Below are 14,879 nucleotides of genomic sequence, written 5' to 3'. Positions count from 1 at the left end.
GAGCTTGTGGGAACACCAAAAAGTACTGTGCATCAAATTTTTACCGAGGATTTGGGCAGACGAAAGGTCTGTGCGCGGTTTGTACCGCACGCGCTGTCAGGCGATGAAAAACATGCCAGAGTGGAACAATGCAGAGACATGTTACGGTCGGCCCAATGGGATACAAAATTTACAAAATCGATTGTTACTGGTGATGAGACATGGTGTTTTCAATATCAGCCACTCATAAAACGGCAGAGTGCAGCGTGGTTGAGCCCAAAGAAGCCGAAACCAAAGAAAGTGCGCATGCAAAATAATCGAGTAAAGACACTGCTAACCGTTTTCTACGATTCCAAAGGAATCATTCACAGGGAATTTCTGCCAGAAGGTCAAACAGTGAATTCTGATTATTATCTCGGAGTCCTCACCCGTTTGTGGGCGAGAATTCTTCGAATTCGACCTGAATATCGAGAGCAAGGTTCCTGGTCGCTCCTCCACGACAATGCCCAACCCCACAAATTGAAGATTGTGCGCGATTTTTTTGGCCAGAAAAGGGATCACAGTCCTTGATCATCCTCCGTATTCGCCAGATTTAGCTCCAGCAGATATCTGGTTGTCCCAAAAGTTAAGTTGACGATGAAAGGAGACCGTCACGACACCACCAAGGATATCCAAAGGGAATGTACCGAAGTTTTAAATGCGATTCCACAAAAGGAGTACAGTGACTGTTTTCGAAAACTTTTCAATCGATTCCAGCTATGTACTGATTCAGAAGGAGACTATTTTGAATAAAAAGAGTGAAATTTTGAAAATAATTCACGTCTTGTATTTTTAATGAACACAGTCCTAACAGAACCTGGACACACTGTGTACTCTTGCAGAACGTATATAAGCACTTCACATGTTTCAATAACAGCAACGCTTATTGCGGCAGGTGACATGACAGCTGAAAACTTGAGGTCTTCAAAGTTTCTTCTACCTTAGAGTCACTGCTAATCTTTCATTCACCGGTAAACCCTCTGTCGTATTAGTGTCCTTCCTTATTAGAACTGGTTCGACCATTCTCAGCAAATTATCAAATGTTCCTTCACTCATACAAAAATAGTTTCTGTAATCCTCTGATTCCGTCACACCAATTTCTTTTAGCAGAACAACATGGGAATACTTTTCACGTTTTTGTAACCTGTTTTTCATCCAATGCTGGCGCTTAACATTTCGTTTTGTGTCTAATGCTAAAATTATAACAATATACGCTTTTCTGCGAGGATCCATCATAATACTCAAGAAAACCGACACAAAACAAATATGCTTTTCTCTTGGTGAGTCGAGCGTTACTGAAGCAAATAATGTCACTTCTAATGATCGCGTAAGGTTGAAAAATAAAGAAGGAAGGTATTGGACATCATTACTGAACGTGCAAGGTCCNTCAAATAAACAATCATACTTACCAAATTCCATATAATGCAGCACCATAACCGCAAGTAATTATGGGTATTCAAATTGGTTTGTTTAGGCTCTCTGATTGGTCGAGACCTGCGTGTAGTTACTGCAGACATTCATAGAGGCAGTAGTTACCGTGTTGCCCTTTCCCCTATTCAAGATTCCACCCCCTGGGCTGGAAGACCGTGATTGTGGCATGAAGCCTGCCGCTTTATTTGCGCGTGTATGGGGAGGAAAGGGACGGGGTAAACTGTCACAGTATTGCCTGTGAGGTCGATCGGAAGGCCAAACTGTGTGTGTATGGGGAGCCTTATGCAGCTTTAGGCTTCTTAGGTACGCCACACAATTCCATACAATTGATGTTAGGAAAGCACAACAGATGGCGTGATTATCCAGTTAGTGCTGCCATCTCTAGCGGAATAATCAGACGGCCATTTTCAGTTTTTTTGCTAAGCTTGAAAGTGAATCCGTTTGACAGTTCATGTCATCAATATTACTCCGTACATACATTTTATTTTTTTTTTAACCAGCCAGCTGTTGACCTAGAGACGAAGCCACAAATAAAGAAATAAATATCAGTCTGTTAATTTAAATTTCTTGTATCATTTATTTTGTAAGATTAGATTTGACTGTTCAACTCATTTTAACTTTATGAATATTATACTGTTGTACAGTAACGTTGCAGTACCTTAAATACATGTAATTAAGCTGATGAGTTTCAAATTACGAGATTATAAAAACCTTATTCTTCGAACTCACTCCTGGGCTTGGTTGTACTGTTCGTACGTAGCATTCGAATGCGCATGCGTGAAGTGTTTGAACTATAGTGTACACGGACGCCGGCATACCAGAAAGACCAAATGATCGAGTAGCGCAAGGGAGAAAGTGTGTGGTATTTTGTTGTCAAGTCTCGGAAGTTTTTTAAGGTTACCAAGTTCGTAAAATGCGCCCTTCTGTATAAAAATGATATTCCAATCTCATATGACGTGCGTTCCGAGTGCGACGGAAGTAAAGTATTTCAAATTCATGGAGAGGCCGTATATTTGAACACGAATACAAATACAAAGGTGACGTTCATGTTCCACAGGTGTTCTCAAGGACTATGTAGCAGCGTAACTTTATTGCAATAAAGTGGGGCGTTCTGATTACGTAGAAAATGTGTGGACTGGTGTGGTGTTGTATGCAGTAGTTCTGTTGCTCTGGTAAAATTGGGAAGTGTTGGTAGTGGTTGTCAGGTGTGCATCGACCTTCTGTGGACCTCTCGGCCGGTTATGGTCTGTGGACAAAGAATTCACAAAACATTCAGTGGGAAGATGGAGGAGAAAGAAAGGCATGTTTCCAGATGTCGGACGTTTCGAATATGCAGTACTTTTCTGCCGAAAACTTACGGGCAACCGTTATTGACGATAGTTGTTCTTCTGACAGTCTGCCAGACATCATGTGCTGCCGGTAAGTTAAAAAACTCTTTTGTAGCTCAAATATTCGTAATGAAAATTTCGAACATAAAATTTAGCCAAGGATCAGTCGTTTTCAAAGTTGTACGTTCATGCTTTTCTTGTGTGAACTTGACAGCCAAGATTCATGTGCAAATGGATGTTTGATAAGGTAATTGTTGGGTCACGGACCGTCGATTGAGCGTAACGAAACTCAAGGTGCAACTTCACTTCTTTTTTAAATCAAATATCCTTGAATTTTATAACTGTCTGATATATTGTTAATGCAGTTGTTCCACAATTTCCGCCCCGAGACATGTGATGTTTGGTACTTTTAACTCGCAGATGACAGTTATTTCAAATAGCGAAAGGAACCATGCTGAGTGGCGGATGGTGTTAAGTGCTGATAAAGATATCTGGTGTTACGTAAACGATTTATCTCATATGGAAGCATGTGTGTATGTGCTTATCTGGCATCAGGATTGGTTGCTGCTTCGGAGAAAAGCTTAGAATTAAGTAGCCAGGCGCCGAGACGTTAAAACCTATGCTTAGCATAATGTCGAAAGCAGTCGTTTAAATATCAATTTGTGAATTTAATACGCAGCATTTCCATCGCGTTTGTTCAATAAATGTAATGTAATAAATTGTGCCCACAGTTTTTGTTGACTTTACATGTACCACAAGAATATTATAAGGTAGGACGTGCTATGGTAGTACCATCTATATTTAAGGTATACCTATATGAGAGTCGTCAACACAACAGTTGATTATAAAATCGATAGTAAACTGTTTGATATTCGATTTATTTTACAACCCACAACATGTTCCGATGTGTAGAGATAATCATCAGGTGGTCCACGAATACATATCTGTCGTCATTGAATCATATTTTAATGTGTAACATTTTTTTTTTAAATACCGTAGTTAAACTGAACTAAGACGCAGGTAGCAGAAACAGTAAATTAGTGTGAGATGAACTTTATAGACTACATTCTGTTGTGTATATAATATTTAGTTGCTTATATTATGACCGTCGACACAACAATTTTTTTTTGTATATATTTATTAGCAATCAGAATGAAATACATTCTTTTAGCTAATTGACACAACAAGTAATAGGAAATATCTTCAATAAAGACAGTTCGTGTTGGTATATATCTTACATGTTTAATATGAAGGTAACTGTGCTACATGTTTCGACCATATAATTAGGTCGTCATCAGGCACTTATGAACATAACTCAAGTGATTAAAATATTGGTTATAATACAGATCCGTATTCTTGCAACTGATGGCTGCGTAGCTAGCGAATATATATTATTATTATTATTATTATTATTATTATTATTATTTAACTGCAAATGGGGTTTCGCCCGGTGGCAGTGGTACTACGATAAGACAACAGATAAATAACACATTACTACAGTAAGACAACAGACAAATAACACACAAACACGTTCAAACAAAGCACAACACACAAACATTAGTAGAAAATTAACATAATATATAAAAAAACTAACAGCAATGAATGCGTAATGCCATGATTAAAAACATAAAGATCATAATCATAACATGAATTGTATACTAAACCGTAGATACATATCTAATATATAAATATATATTCGCTAGCTACGCGGTCATCAGTTGCAAGAATATGGACCCATATTGTAACCAATATTTTAATCACATGAGTTATGTTCATAAGTGCCTGATGATGACCTAATTATATGGTCGAAACATGTAGCACAGTTACGTTTACATTAAACACGTAAGACATATTCCCTATTACTTGTTGTGTTGACAGTCGTAATATAAGCAATTAAATAGAGTGAAATGATTTTTATCACTTTTATTCCGTTATATACGGTATTAATCCTAGCTGATTTCCTCAGATAAACTTCAGCACCTGTAGCTTACATTTCCGTATAGTTATAAAGACTTCGTTGCCTTGATTACGGTCAGATCGTGGACCTCCTCAAGGAGGGCAGCCAGATAATTTGCTTACAGACGTATGTTTAAGTCGTCTAAGAGTATTATTACCAGTACACTAGAATATTTAGGACAGAAATATATATTATGAGACTACACGGCGTTGGATGATTGGGATGATTGATGGATGTTGTAGTGGAAAGTACTTGGAAGAAGTGGCCGTGACATGATCCGATTCTACCTCACAATTTGCGGGAGGAAACGAGGAAAACCGTGAGAATCCTCAGACAGGATAGCCGATGACTGTGCCGAGGTTCTAACCGGGCACCTCCCCAATACATGTCTAGAGCGTTACTTACTTATGGAGCTGAGCCCTTCTGGAGGAGCCGCCAATTCTGCAGCTACTCAAGAATTTCCCAGCATTTTATGGAACCCGAAGGTTTATTACCTTGTTCACAAGAGTCCTCCACTGGTCCATATCCTGAGCCTGATCAATCCAATCCATACCATCCGATCCTATTTCTCTAAGATCCATTTTAATATTGTCCACCCACCTGCGCCTTGGTCTTCCCAGTGTTCTCTTTCCTTCTGGCTTTCCCACCAATATCCTATATGCATTTCTGTTCTCCCCCATTCGTGCTACATGCCCTATCCACCTCATCCTCCTTGACTTAATCATTATAATTATACTTGGAGAAGAGTACAAGTTATGAAGCTCCTCATTATGCAGTTTTCTCCAACCTCCTTTCACTTCATCTCTCTTCGGTCCAAATATTCTCCTCAACACTTTGTTCTCAAACACCCTGAGTCTATGTTCCTCCCTTAATGTCAGAGACCAAGTTTCACACGCATACAGAACCACATCATCATCATCATCATCATCATCAGTAATCTGTCAAGACGACAGGTCCACAGTCTCTTTCAAAACAATTCCTCCACTTAATGCGATCTAGAGCTTTCTCCTTCAAATGACAGTATCCTCTTCTGTCCCCAAGGTCATCCAGCATCTTCTTACGTCTTCTTCCTCGTCTTCTTGTCACTTCTATCCGCCCATCTATCTTTCCTTCGGTAGCTTCTTTTAGAAGGCAGTTTCTGCGTAAAACATGACCAATCCAATTAGCCTTCCGTTTTCTTATTTCATGTAGGATATTCCTCTGCTCACTGACTCTAATTAACACTTCTTCATTTCTCACATAATCGGTCCAACTGATCTTCTCCATTCTTCTCCAACACCACATTTCGAAACTTTCCAGATGTTTCTGATCTACTGCCCTAAGTGTCCATGTTTCAGCCCCATACAGAGCTATGCTCCAAATGTAGCATTTCACTAGTTTCTTCCTCAAATTTAAGTCCAATTTGCTGGTAAAAAGATTCTTCTTCTTGCTAAATGCAGCTTTTGCCATGGCAATCCTGGATTTAATTTCACAAGTACACCTTCCATCATCTGTTAACAAGCTACCCAAATATTTAAAACATTTCACATTCTCCAGTTGTTTTTGGTCTATCTTTATTGTGACTGGGGTTGGTTGTCTCGAAATTTTCATTACTTTTGTTTTTTCCACATTCATTTCCATGCCATAGCACCTTCCAATTTCAATTAGTCTATCAATCATGCCCTGTAGCACAGTTTCTTCCTTAGCCATTAACACAAGGTCATCTGAATATTTCACAGTTTGGAATTTCAATATTTGGTATAAATTTTATGTGCATATTTTACTGCATATTTCGGAAGTTTTTCATGCATAAATGCATACATATTTAAGGGATTATTAGGACATAAAAATCTGGTCACTTATAAACGAGGTTTGGACCAGTGACACGATATATAGAGCACTTATACACACAACTCGGTGCTATAAGCAATTACAGCGCCACCGCTAATCTCCACAATTCACAAATCACCGCAGCATCCGCTAAGCTTTTTCCAACCTACTGTGTCTTCACCAGCCGTTCCCTGGCAAAGGCTTTAACAGTGGAGATTCTTCAACTTCACGCGCTCAGGCCATTCAGGGCTGGCCATCTCACAATTGAACTGAACTAAGTCTTTTCTTCACAGACTATCGTACAGAACTGAACTATCAACTGACTTTGTTCCCTGCTTACAACATCTCAGCACGGACCACGCAGAAACACCCCGTTTCCTTTGTTGCATGCGTAACCGTTGCCACGGGAACGTGGTTACCGAGCCGTTGACCAGAAACGGGTCTGGTATATCCGCCGATTTCGCGATTGTTGCATAGCAACGCCTTTACATGCTACAATATGTATTAGCAATGGCAATATTGGTGCAACTGTAATGAATTTAATACTGCAACTGTAACCAAAACGGAAACACAAATTTGTGTGTTCTTACCAACACAGTAAGGAACCTTTACGTTTAACAGAAAGCTTCTCAAGAGGGAACTGGGTTTCTCCGAGTAATTCGGTTTCCCCTGAAAATTCTCTTTCCACCAACTGCTCTAAACTCATTAATCGTCTTATCATCCGACACAGACCCGATACTGATAAGAAACTTGTTATTAAACAACTTAAAAATACCTGTTCAAGGGATTGGTTGGACTGGTAGAAAGAGTTAATATTTTGAAGCTCGCATATGCCGCTACTTTATATACTTTTTATTCCTTTATTATTTATTTATGCTAGAAGCCTGAAGGTCGCGGTTTCGATTCCAGATTAGGTCACTGAATTTTTCAATTCACATAATCCTTCCAGCCGCACTATGGGTGTGGGGTCGACTCAGCCTCTAACAGAAATGAGCACCAATAATCTTCCTGGGGTGTAAAGGTCGGCCGGCGCGTAGGGCTGAAAACTTTGCCGCCATCTATGAGCCGATTGCCTAGAAAATGTGGGAGCCTCGACCTCTCACAACACTGTGGGCCTCCATGGCCTGTTACAGAGAGTTTTACCCTTTTTTTTTATATATACACAGTCGGTAGGACTCTTTGGACTGGGGATCAGCCTGTCGGAATGCCTCTACCTACATACAGGACAGCACTTAACACAGATTAAACGAACACACAGACATCCATGGCTCGAGTGGGATTCGAACCCACGATCCCAGCGTTCCAGCAGGCTAAGACAGTTCATGTCTTCGACGGCGCGGCCACTGTGATCGGTTTACAAACATTCAGAGGCACAGACAATTGTTTGCACGCTTCCATAACTGCTAAAATCATGTTCCAAATATTCCTCTTGAATTACAACCCTTTCCTTCTCCTTTAAATTTTGCATGTCGTGTGCGTCTAAATCAGATAATAGACGTCACAACAATCTGGGGCCGTGGGGTCAATACATTTACAGCAAGTTCCCCTTATCTTTATCCTCTGTGGTCACGCAGTGGGTACGATCCAGGTGGTAACCCGCCTTGGTATCGATACATACAAGTAGAATCGATTTCTGTTGCCTCTTCGAGACACGTTCCAAGATTCCTGGGCTTCCATCACGATGTCAGCAAATTTACGAAACAACAGAAAACCTTATCGCTCTACATGTTTCATACAAGAGAATAAGGAAGAGGATTCTAGTAGTGGTTACTCCATGAACTCTGTGCACAGGCTATTGTGCGTTAGACAACAGCCATCCGAGCCATTGTATTAGCAACACCTGACATACCGTTTGCTACCAACAATCATACAATACTCACAAGAGAACTTCCAATACACATGCTTTAAAAGTTTCTTGCAACAATGAAGGGCACAGCCAATGATTTCGTCGCGTGATTACTAGTATTACCCTTCTTCTAGCATAGTTTCTTCTTTATTGGGGGGTCGATGTACGATAAACCTCCAGTCTCTTCGAATTTCCTACAGTCTTTCATCTTCTATCATAACCGGCTCTTTTCCTCTCTTGTTTATGTCATCCAATACAGCAGAACGACGAATATTCAAAATAAGTCGTGACAAATGTGGTTAGCATATTAGCATTAAATTCTTACCAAAAAACACTATTATTATGCATTGCACTATTATAATAATGAAGCCAAAACAACCAAAAAACAGGCAAAACATGAAAAATTAATAAATGTTATTACAAATCAACATTTCCGAACACTTCATTTGAAGATGTCCAACAATGAAGTTTGTTCAGCAGACGAAACTCTTTTCCCTCGCAAGCGTTTCAGTGTAAGAAGCTTGGATGCGGTGATTCGGTTAACTGGCATTTCGAATAATCGACGTTCTACTATAATTGGCAGAACCATCTTATTCTGGGTCACCACACAGTCTCTTTCCTTTAAACTTTACCTCCAATGTTCCCCTCGGCATCCTTGCTCTGTCCACTTTTTAGACGGCCGAGACAATGTTAACTGTTTTCTATTCTAACAGTCTTAACATGATATGTATTCGAGCTCCTTCTGGTACAGAAATTACACCCATCCCTCCGTATACTCTGTCAAGAACCCAGCAATGCATTATCATGAGTTTTATTCGGAATATTTTCCCCTACGACGCCATCTTCGAGCACTTCCTTTCAGAAACTATTTCATCTTCGAATAGGATAACATGTATACTGAACATATGCGAGAAGTTGGCAAACCGGATTATGTCGGGAGCATATACGTTTACATGGTAAAAGTAAAAGGTAAAACGCTATCCCTGTAACAGGCCGTGGAGGTTCATGGGGTTGCGAGACGTCGAGGCTTCCACATTTTCTAGACAATCGGCTGACAGATGGCGGTAAGGTTGTTAGCTTTACGCGCGAGCAGCCTTTTACCCTCAGGAAGATTCCTGGTACTCATTTCTGTTAGAAGCTGAGTCGACCCCACGGCCATAATGCGGTTGGAAGGATAAGTCAATTGAAAAAAAATCATATGACCTCGTCGGGAACCGAACCTGCGACCCTCCGGCTTGTAGCATAGTGTCTCAAGTGTAAAGAACAGTACACCAGATCTAAAATACGGAGGTTTGTCCTGCCCTCCCGTTAACAGTATGTACAATATGACCTTATTCACGATATCATGTCCCGCGACCCCTTCTGCAAAGAGTCGGTGCTGAATTCGGTGGGGCGGGTCAACTCGACATCCGTACTTACGTTAGATTTCCTCACATAAACTTCTTTACGTAAGAGACGAGCACGATAATGTGGCGATATTGTATTTGGGAGTTTTTCTTTTCCTTGGCACTACAGCCCCAGTGGGCCTAGGCCTACCTCCATGAACTTCTCCGTTCATTTCGGTTTTTCTAGATCATAGACATTCGGTAGGACTCCTTGGGCGGGTGATCAGCTCGTCGCAAGGCCTCTACCTGTACACAAACACAGAAAAACGCACACAAACATCCATGCCGTGAGTGGGATTCGAACCCACAATCCCGGCTTCCGAGCGAGCGAAGACAGTGCAGTGTATTTGGGAGTTACTGGGTTCGAATCTCATCCGGGACACCGCATATCCGAAGGGTTCTGGTTGTTTTCGTTAGTGCCTCTAGACAAATGCGGAGGAACTACATCCATTGGGCGACCATCTCTTCCTTCCAAATCCTTTATAATTCATCATCTATCTACTGAGAACGTCGCAATACACCCTAAAACAAATTTTGGTAAATCCGGGACTCTTCACGTGAGCCATATGACAAACAGAACTTTATAAGCGGATAGCTCAGTCGGTATAGTGACTAGGCAACGAGCTGGATGACCGAGGATTTGGGGATCCATTCGCCACGCGCAAGATATTGTTCTCTCATTCATTGCGTCCAGATCGGCTCTGAGATCCACCTAGCCCCGGGGGGTTCTTCCCCGCCCGCGTGTGAAGCTGACCGCTCAACTGCATCTAGTGCAGAGGTCAGGAATGGTGAAGATATACGTCCACTCCTCACACCTCTTCATGCCGTGGTACATAACTGCTTAATTAATTAAGCACAGTGACAACTTTTTACCCAGTACTGATGCCTCATGGCAACTGCACCAACAACTGCAGTTAGAATGCAGACAATTCCCGCTGTCTCTCATGGAACTTTATCCTTCAGAGAATCAGGGGGAAGTAACAGCAATTTCGGAGCATGAAATGGGAACATATGCATCTGCGGCAGTTTACTGAATCATAAGTGTACGATTTCCAAATGCTTCCACCCTGGACCGTGAAAATGCACTTCCCCTCGGTGGGGACGAGCCAATGATACAGCAACAATAAACACACACTCTTCATAGAGGGGAGAATGCAGCTTGCGGCTTTATGATGCTGTATAAATCTGCTCTGGGGGGAAAGCTAACCATCACCACTTAAATGGATTGAGGGATGAGCTATTTATAACCCCCTCGTGGGGCAAAAGGGTGTCTCTGGCGAAGGGCCATTAGCTTGGAAAAAGAAACATGACTGTGGTAAGGTCGTGTTTAATTAGACAAATACGTATATCGTTCATACAATTCGACCGCAGTCAATGAATGTGCAATGGCATTCAATGCAGGGATTTATATGGCGTTTGTTTAATCTCCCAGTTCTTGCAAGAGATGTATCATTTCACTGCTTTACGAAAAATGCACGCGTTGATCTAGAGACACGGAGAAACCAGGCAGGTTACATGCTGCCTTGTCATCACCAGAATTTAATTCACGATTAAATTAGTAGGATGAAAGCATTCTTCTTGGATGTAGCGCCGTGTAGATATAGTGTTAACCGACGCTTCGGAGGAACGTATCGCCTCCATCTTCAGGGTAAAAGACAAGAAGAAATCCGCGAGCGACTGAACCTGTTGCAGTTGTTCACGCTGGTTCGCTCGCGAATTTCTTCGTGTCTTCTACCCTGAAGATGGAGGCGATACATTCCTCCGAAACGTCTGCTAACACTATTTCTACACGGTGCCACATCCCAGAAGACTACTTTCATCATAGTCACCGCCGTGAAAAACTCAAATCTTACAAATTACTAGGAGATTAAACTCGGAAAATTTTGCTGTCATTCAGTTCAAAGGCTGTTTCCTAACTGTTTCCTAAAAACGTAAAGATTATATACAGCCGACCCCCGCTAATCCAGTTACAATTAATCCGGATCTAAATTTGAAAAATACTGTCGACAGTTGAATGCGTACTTTAAGAGACAAATTGCATTTAGGAAGGCAGATGAGTCACATGTCTGTTCAAATAAAACTTGAGACACTTTCTTCAAACCCGCAATTATTACGTCCAAGAACAAGTACAACTTCTAAGTCTTCTGCCGATGAATAATTGCGGCTCTACGGTGATATTTTGTTATTTATTTTCATCAGCACTACTTATATCATTAAATTTTTAATTTATGTCGTGCTACTCTTTTATCCTTTAGCGCTACTTTTTCTTCACTAATCCGGATGACCTCTCCACCCTCCCCGAATGCTCCGAATTATGGAGGGTTAACTGTATAAAAATATACAAGTACATACTGTAACCGTACTTCCCTCGTCAAAATTATATAATTAAGGGTATGAACTACTTATACATTGTTTAATACCGTGAGAGACGCTCCATCGGCGAGTTACCATCCCGGGCCCGTCTAGTTGTAATTCCGCTGTTGTCCTCCTTAGGCTAAGGGTGCCGCTATTGTCCCTAACGTCGCCTGTTTACTCCCAGTATATCATAAACCCATAAACTGACCGCGTGCGAGAACGGCCAGGAGGGGTCTTGGATTCCTTGAAGACCTACAGAGGTTTATGGGCATCTCGAAAAATACGAATGTAGGGCAGATGTCGGGCTCGACCCTTGGATTTCTCTTGTTATTTTCTTGTTTTTCTGATGCCAACTGTGGGGACTTGTAAAGATGGGAGTCAGCTATAGGGAGCGGAGGAGGACAGTAGTTGGAATGTAGATAGAGAAGAGAGAAGTGTTCAAGAGTAGTGGTAGCTAGTCGGCGGACGGAGCCGCTAGCTAGGAGAATAATGTAAATATTCATCATTAATGACATTTTAAATTAAAACTGCAATCCACGGTGTGTCCTGGAGCCCCCCGGATTTATTTACCCCGAAGTGTGTTCCACTCCCATCTCCGAAGCACCCGTATCCTGTGATTAAGAACTCAAGCTCGAGCGACAGTCGTGGCAACTGTACGTCGGTGGACGGCTACAATACATATATGTTGCAGGTTAGTTTCCGCGACTGTCTGTGCCCAGACTATGCAGAGTCGAGTGGTTAAGATAAAGGATAAATCGGTGAGAATATGGAGTGTTCGTTACGTGATCTATTTTTTTACTGCTAGTAGGGTGGGACTAAGTCCTTGTACTGCGGCCACATCTGACCCATTGTACCAGCCCCAGATGATAGGTGAGGGTGATTGTGGAGCAATTGGTGGAATAAAGATTGGCAGGGGAAACCGAAATACTCGGAGAAAACCTGCCCCAGCGCCACTTTGTCCACCACAAATTCCACTTGACCAGACCCGGGATCGAACCCGGGATGCCGCGGTGGGAAGCCAGCGACTAACCGCTTGAGCTATGGCGCGGCCCTTACGTGATCTAAGTACCATTCTGGTATCTGCCTGCAGGGTCCGAATAAAACTACGAAAACCCTCTGCAGGGATAGCCCGTGTCCCTACCGAAATTCGAAACCAGCACCGTCCGAATGCCACTCAAGAGCACTGCTGCTAGATACTGACATGCACAAAACTTACCCTATTATTACCGCTTTGTTTTGTATGGGAAGGACACAGGCTAGGGGTGTTTGAGAACAGGGTGCTGATGACGGTATTTCAGTTAGCAGTCAAGGTCACTGTTCTACCGAACTGAACATGGCAACATGCATAGGGTAAAGGTAAAAGACAAAGTTGACCCTGTGCTCAACGAATTAAGTACTACGTCATGAAGACGTATGGGGGTGTGGATGTACAGATCCACAGTTTCTTGACCTCGGCACTAGCTGGAGGTGAGTGGTAAGCTTCACGCCCCTACAGCTTTACCCCCGGGGAAAAAGCCCCCGGTACCCATTGGATACGAGATTGGGTGGGCCTCAGAGCAAATCTGGACAATTTGGAGAAGAAAAAAGTCTTGACCCTACCGGGACTCGAACTCCAACCACTCAGCCAGTCGTTATACCGATTGCGCTAACCCGGCTCCTGGCACGCATGGGAGAGATGAGAAATGTGCAGAGAGTTTTGGTAGGAAAGCCTGAAAGCAGTGAGGCTACTGGAAGGTCCAGGCGTCGATGGGACAACAATAAGAGATGAATTTTTAAAGAAAGAGGCCGTGGCAGAGTGTGGGCTGATTCATCAGTGTCAAGTCTGGGGCCACACGGCGATCATTTCGAAGAGAGGGTCTTCCGGGATGTGACGATATGCATCTACCTCGAGGATGGAGGCAGCGGTTTCCTCCAAAACATCAGTAAACGTTTACCATAATACACGGCGTCGCACCTAGCAATACAGTAATTTGCATTAATTCATCTGGCTATAGACAGGACATGGCAGTGGCCTCTTGTAAACACGGTAATGAACGCTGTGTGTCCGAAAAACGCAGGGAATTTATAGACAAGCTGAGCGAATATTGGCTTCTCATGAAATAAGATACGTAGGAATTATATACCACTGGTTCCATATCGCCACAGCATCAATGGGCATGTTACTGTGTAGAATTTTCAGTAATGCAAAGCCAATACCGTAACCACACCCTAATGCAACTAAGACTAACCATGGAAAACCTCAAATTCACAAGGCGTACGCAATCTGTGAGCTACGGTCTTCCCACTCCACGTCATCTCTTGGTGTACGAGCGGGTTTTCGTTGCGGTATGATGTTTCCTCTGGAGGCAAAACAATCCGGAGGTAAACTACTCCCCCAATCGGATCTCCGGGGGGGGGGGAGTGTTTCTAGAGGAAATGTCATGCAGGCGTTACAACAAGAAAAAGTGCGAAGATCAGAAGAAACAGCATGGATACAAGATTGGAACATGGAATGTCAGGACCTTGAATCAAGCAGGAAAATTGGAGAATTTGAAAACGGAAATGCAGAAGAATGAAGTGTCTGTTCTAGGTGTCAGCGAAGTGCGGTGGAAAGGACAAGGTGAAATAAGAAGCGGTGATTATACAGTGTATTATTCCGGAGGTGAACGGGCTGAAAGAGGTGTGGCAATAGTGGTGCATAAAAGTGTAGTGAGGAGTGTTGTTAAGAAGATTGTTTGTAATGACAGAATTATTGCTCTGAAGTTAAAGGC

The 14,879-nt window shown here is 42.3% G+C and overlaps 1 protein-coding gene across 1 annotated transcript in view; it reads left to right on the top strand.

Annotated features, from left to right (window-relative positions):
• Window positions 1-2,193: 2,193 nt before the first annotated feature.
• The window catches only part of LOC111861864 (protein sidekick), a gene marked incomplete in the record, with an annotated part of 210,972 nt that continues 198,286 nt past the window's right edge, over window positions 2,194-14,879 (top strand). The window contains 1 exon segment of the mRNA XM_033750483.1: window positions 2,194-2,868. Coding sequence (XP_033606374.1) covers window positions 2,691-2,868 — 178 coding nt within the window.

This window comes from Cryptotermes secundus, unplaced genomic scaffold (genome assembly GCF_002891405.2).
Source record: "Cryptotermes secundus unplaced genomic scaffold, Csec_1.0 scaffold1258, whole genome shotgun sequence".
NCBI lineage: Eukaryota > Metazoa > Arthropoda > Insecta > Blattodea > Kalotermitidae > Cryptotermes > Cryptotermes secundus.
Note: the sequence above shows the minus strand (reverse complement) of the source record. Positions and strands in the feature narration are given on the sequence as shown.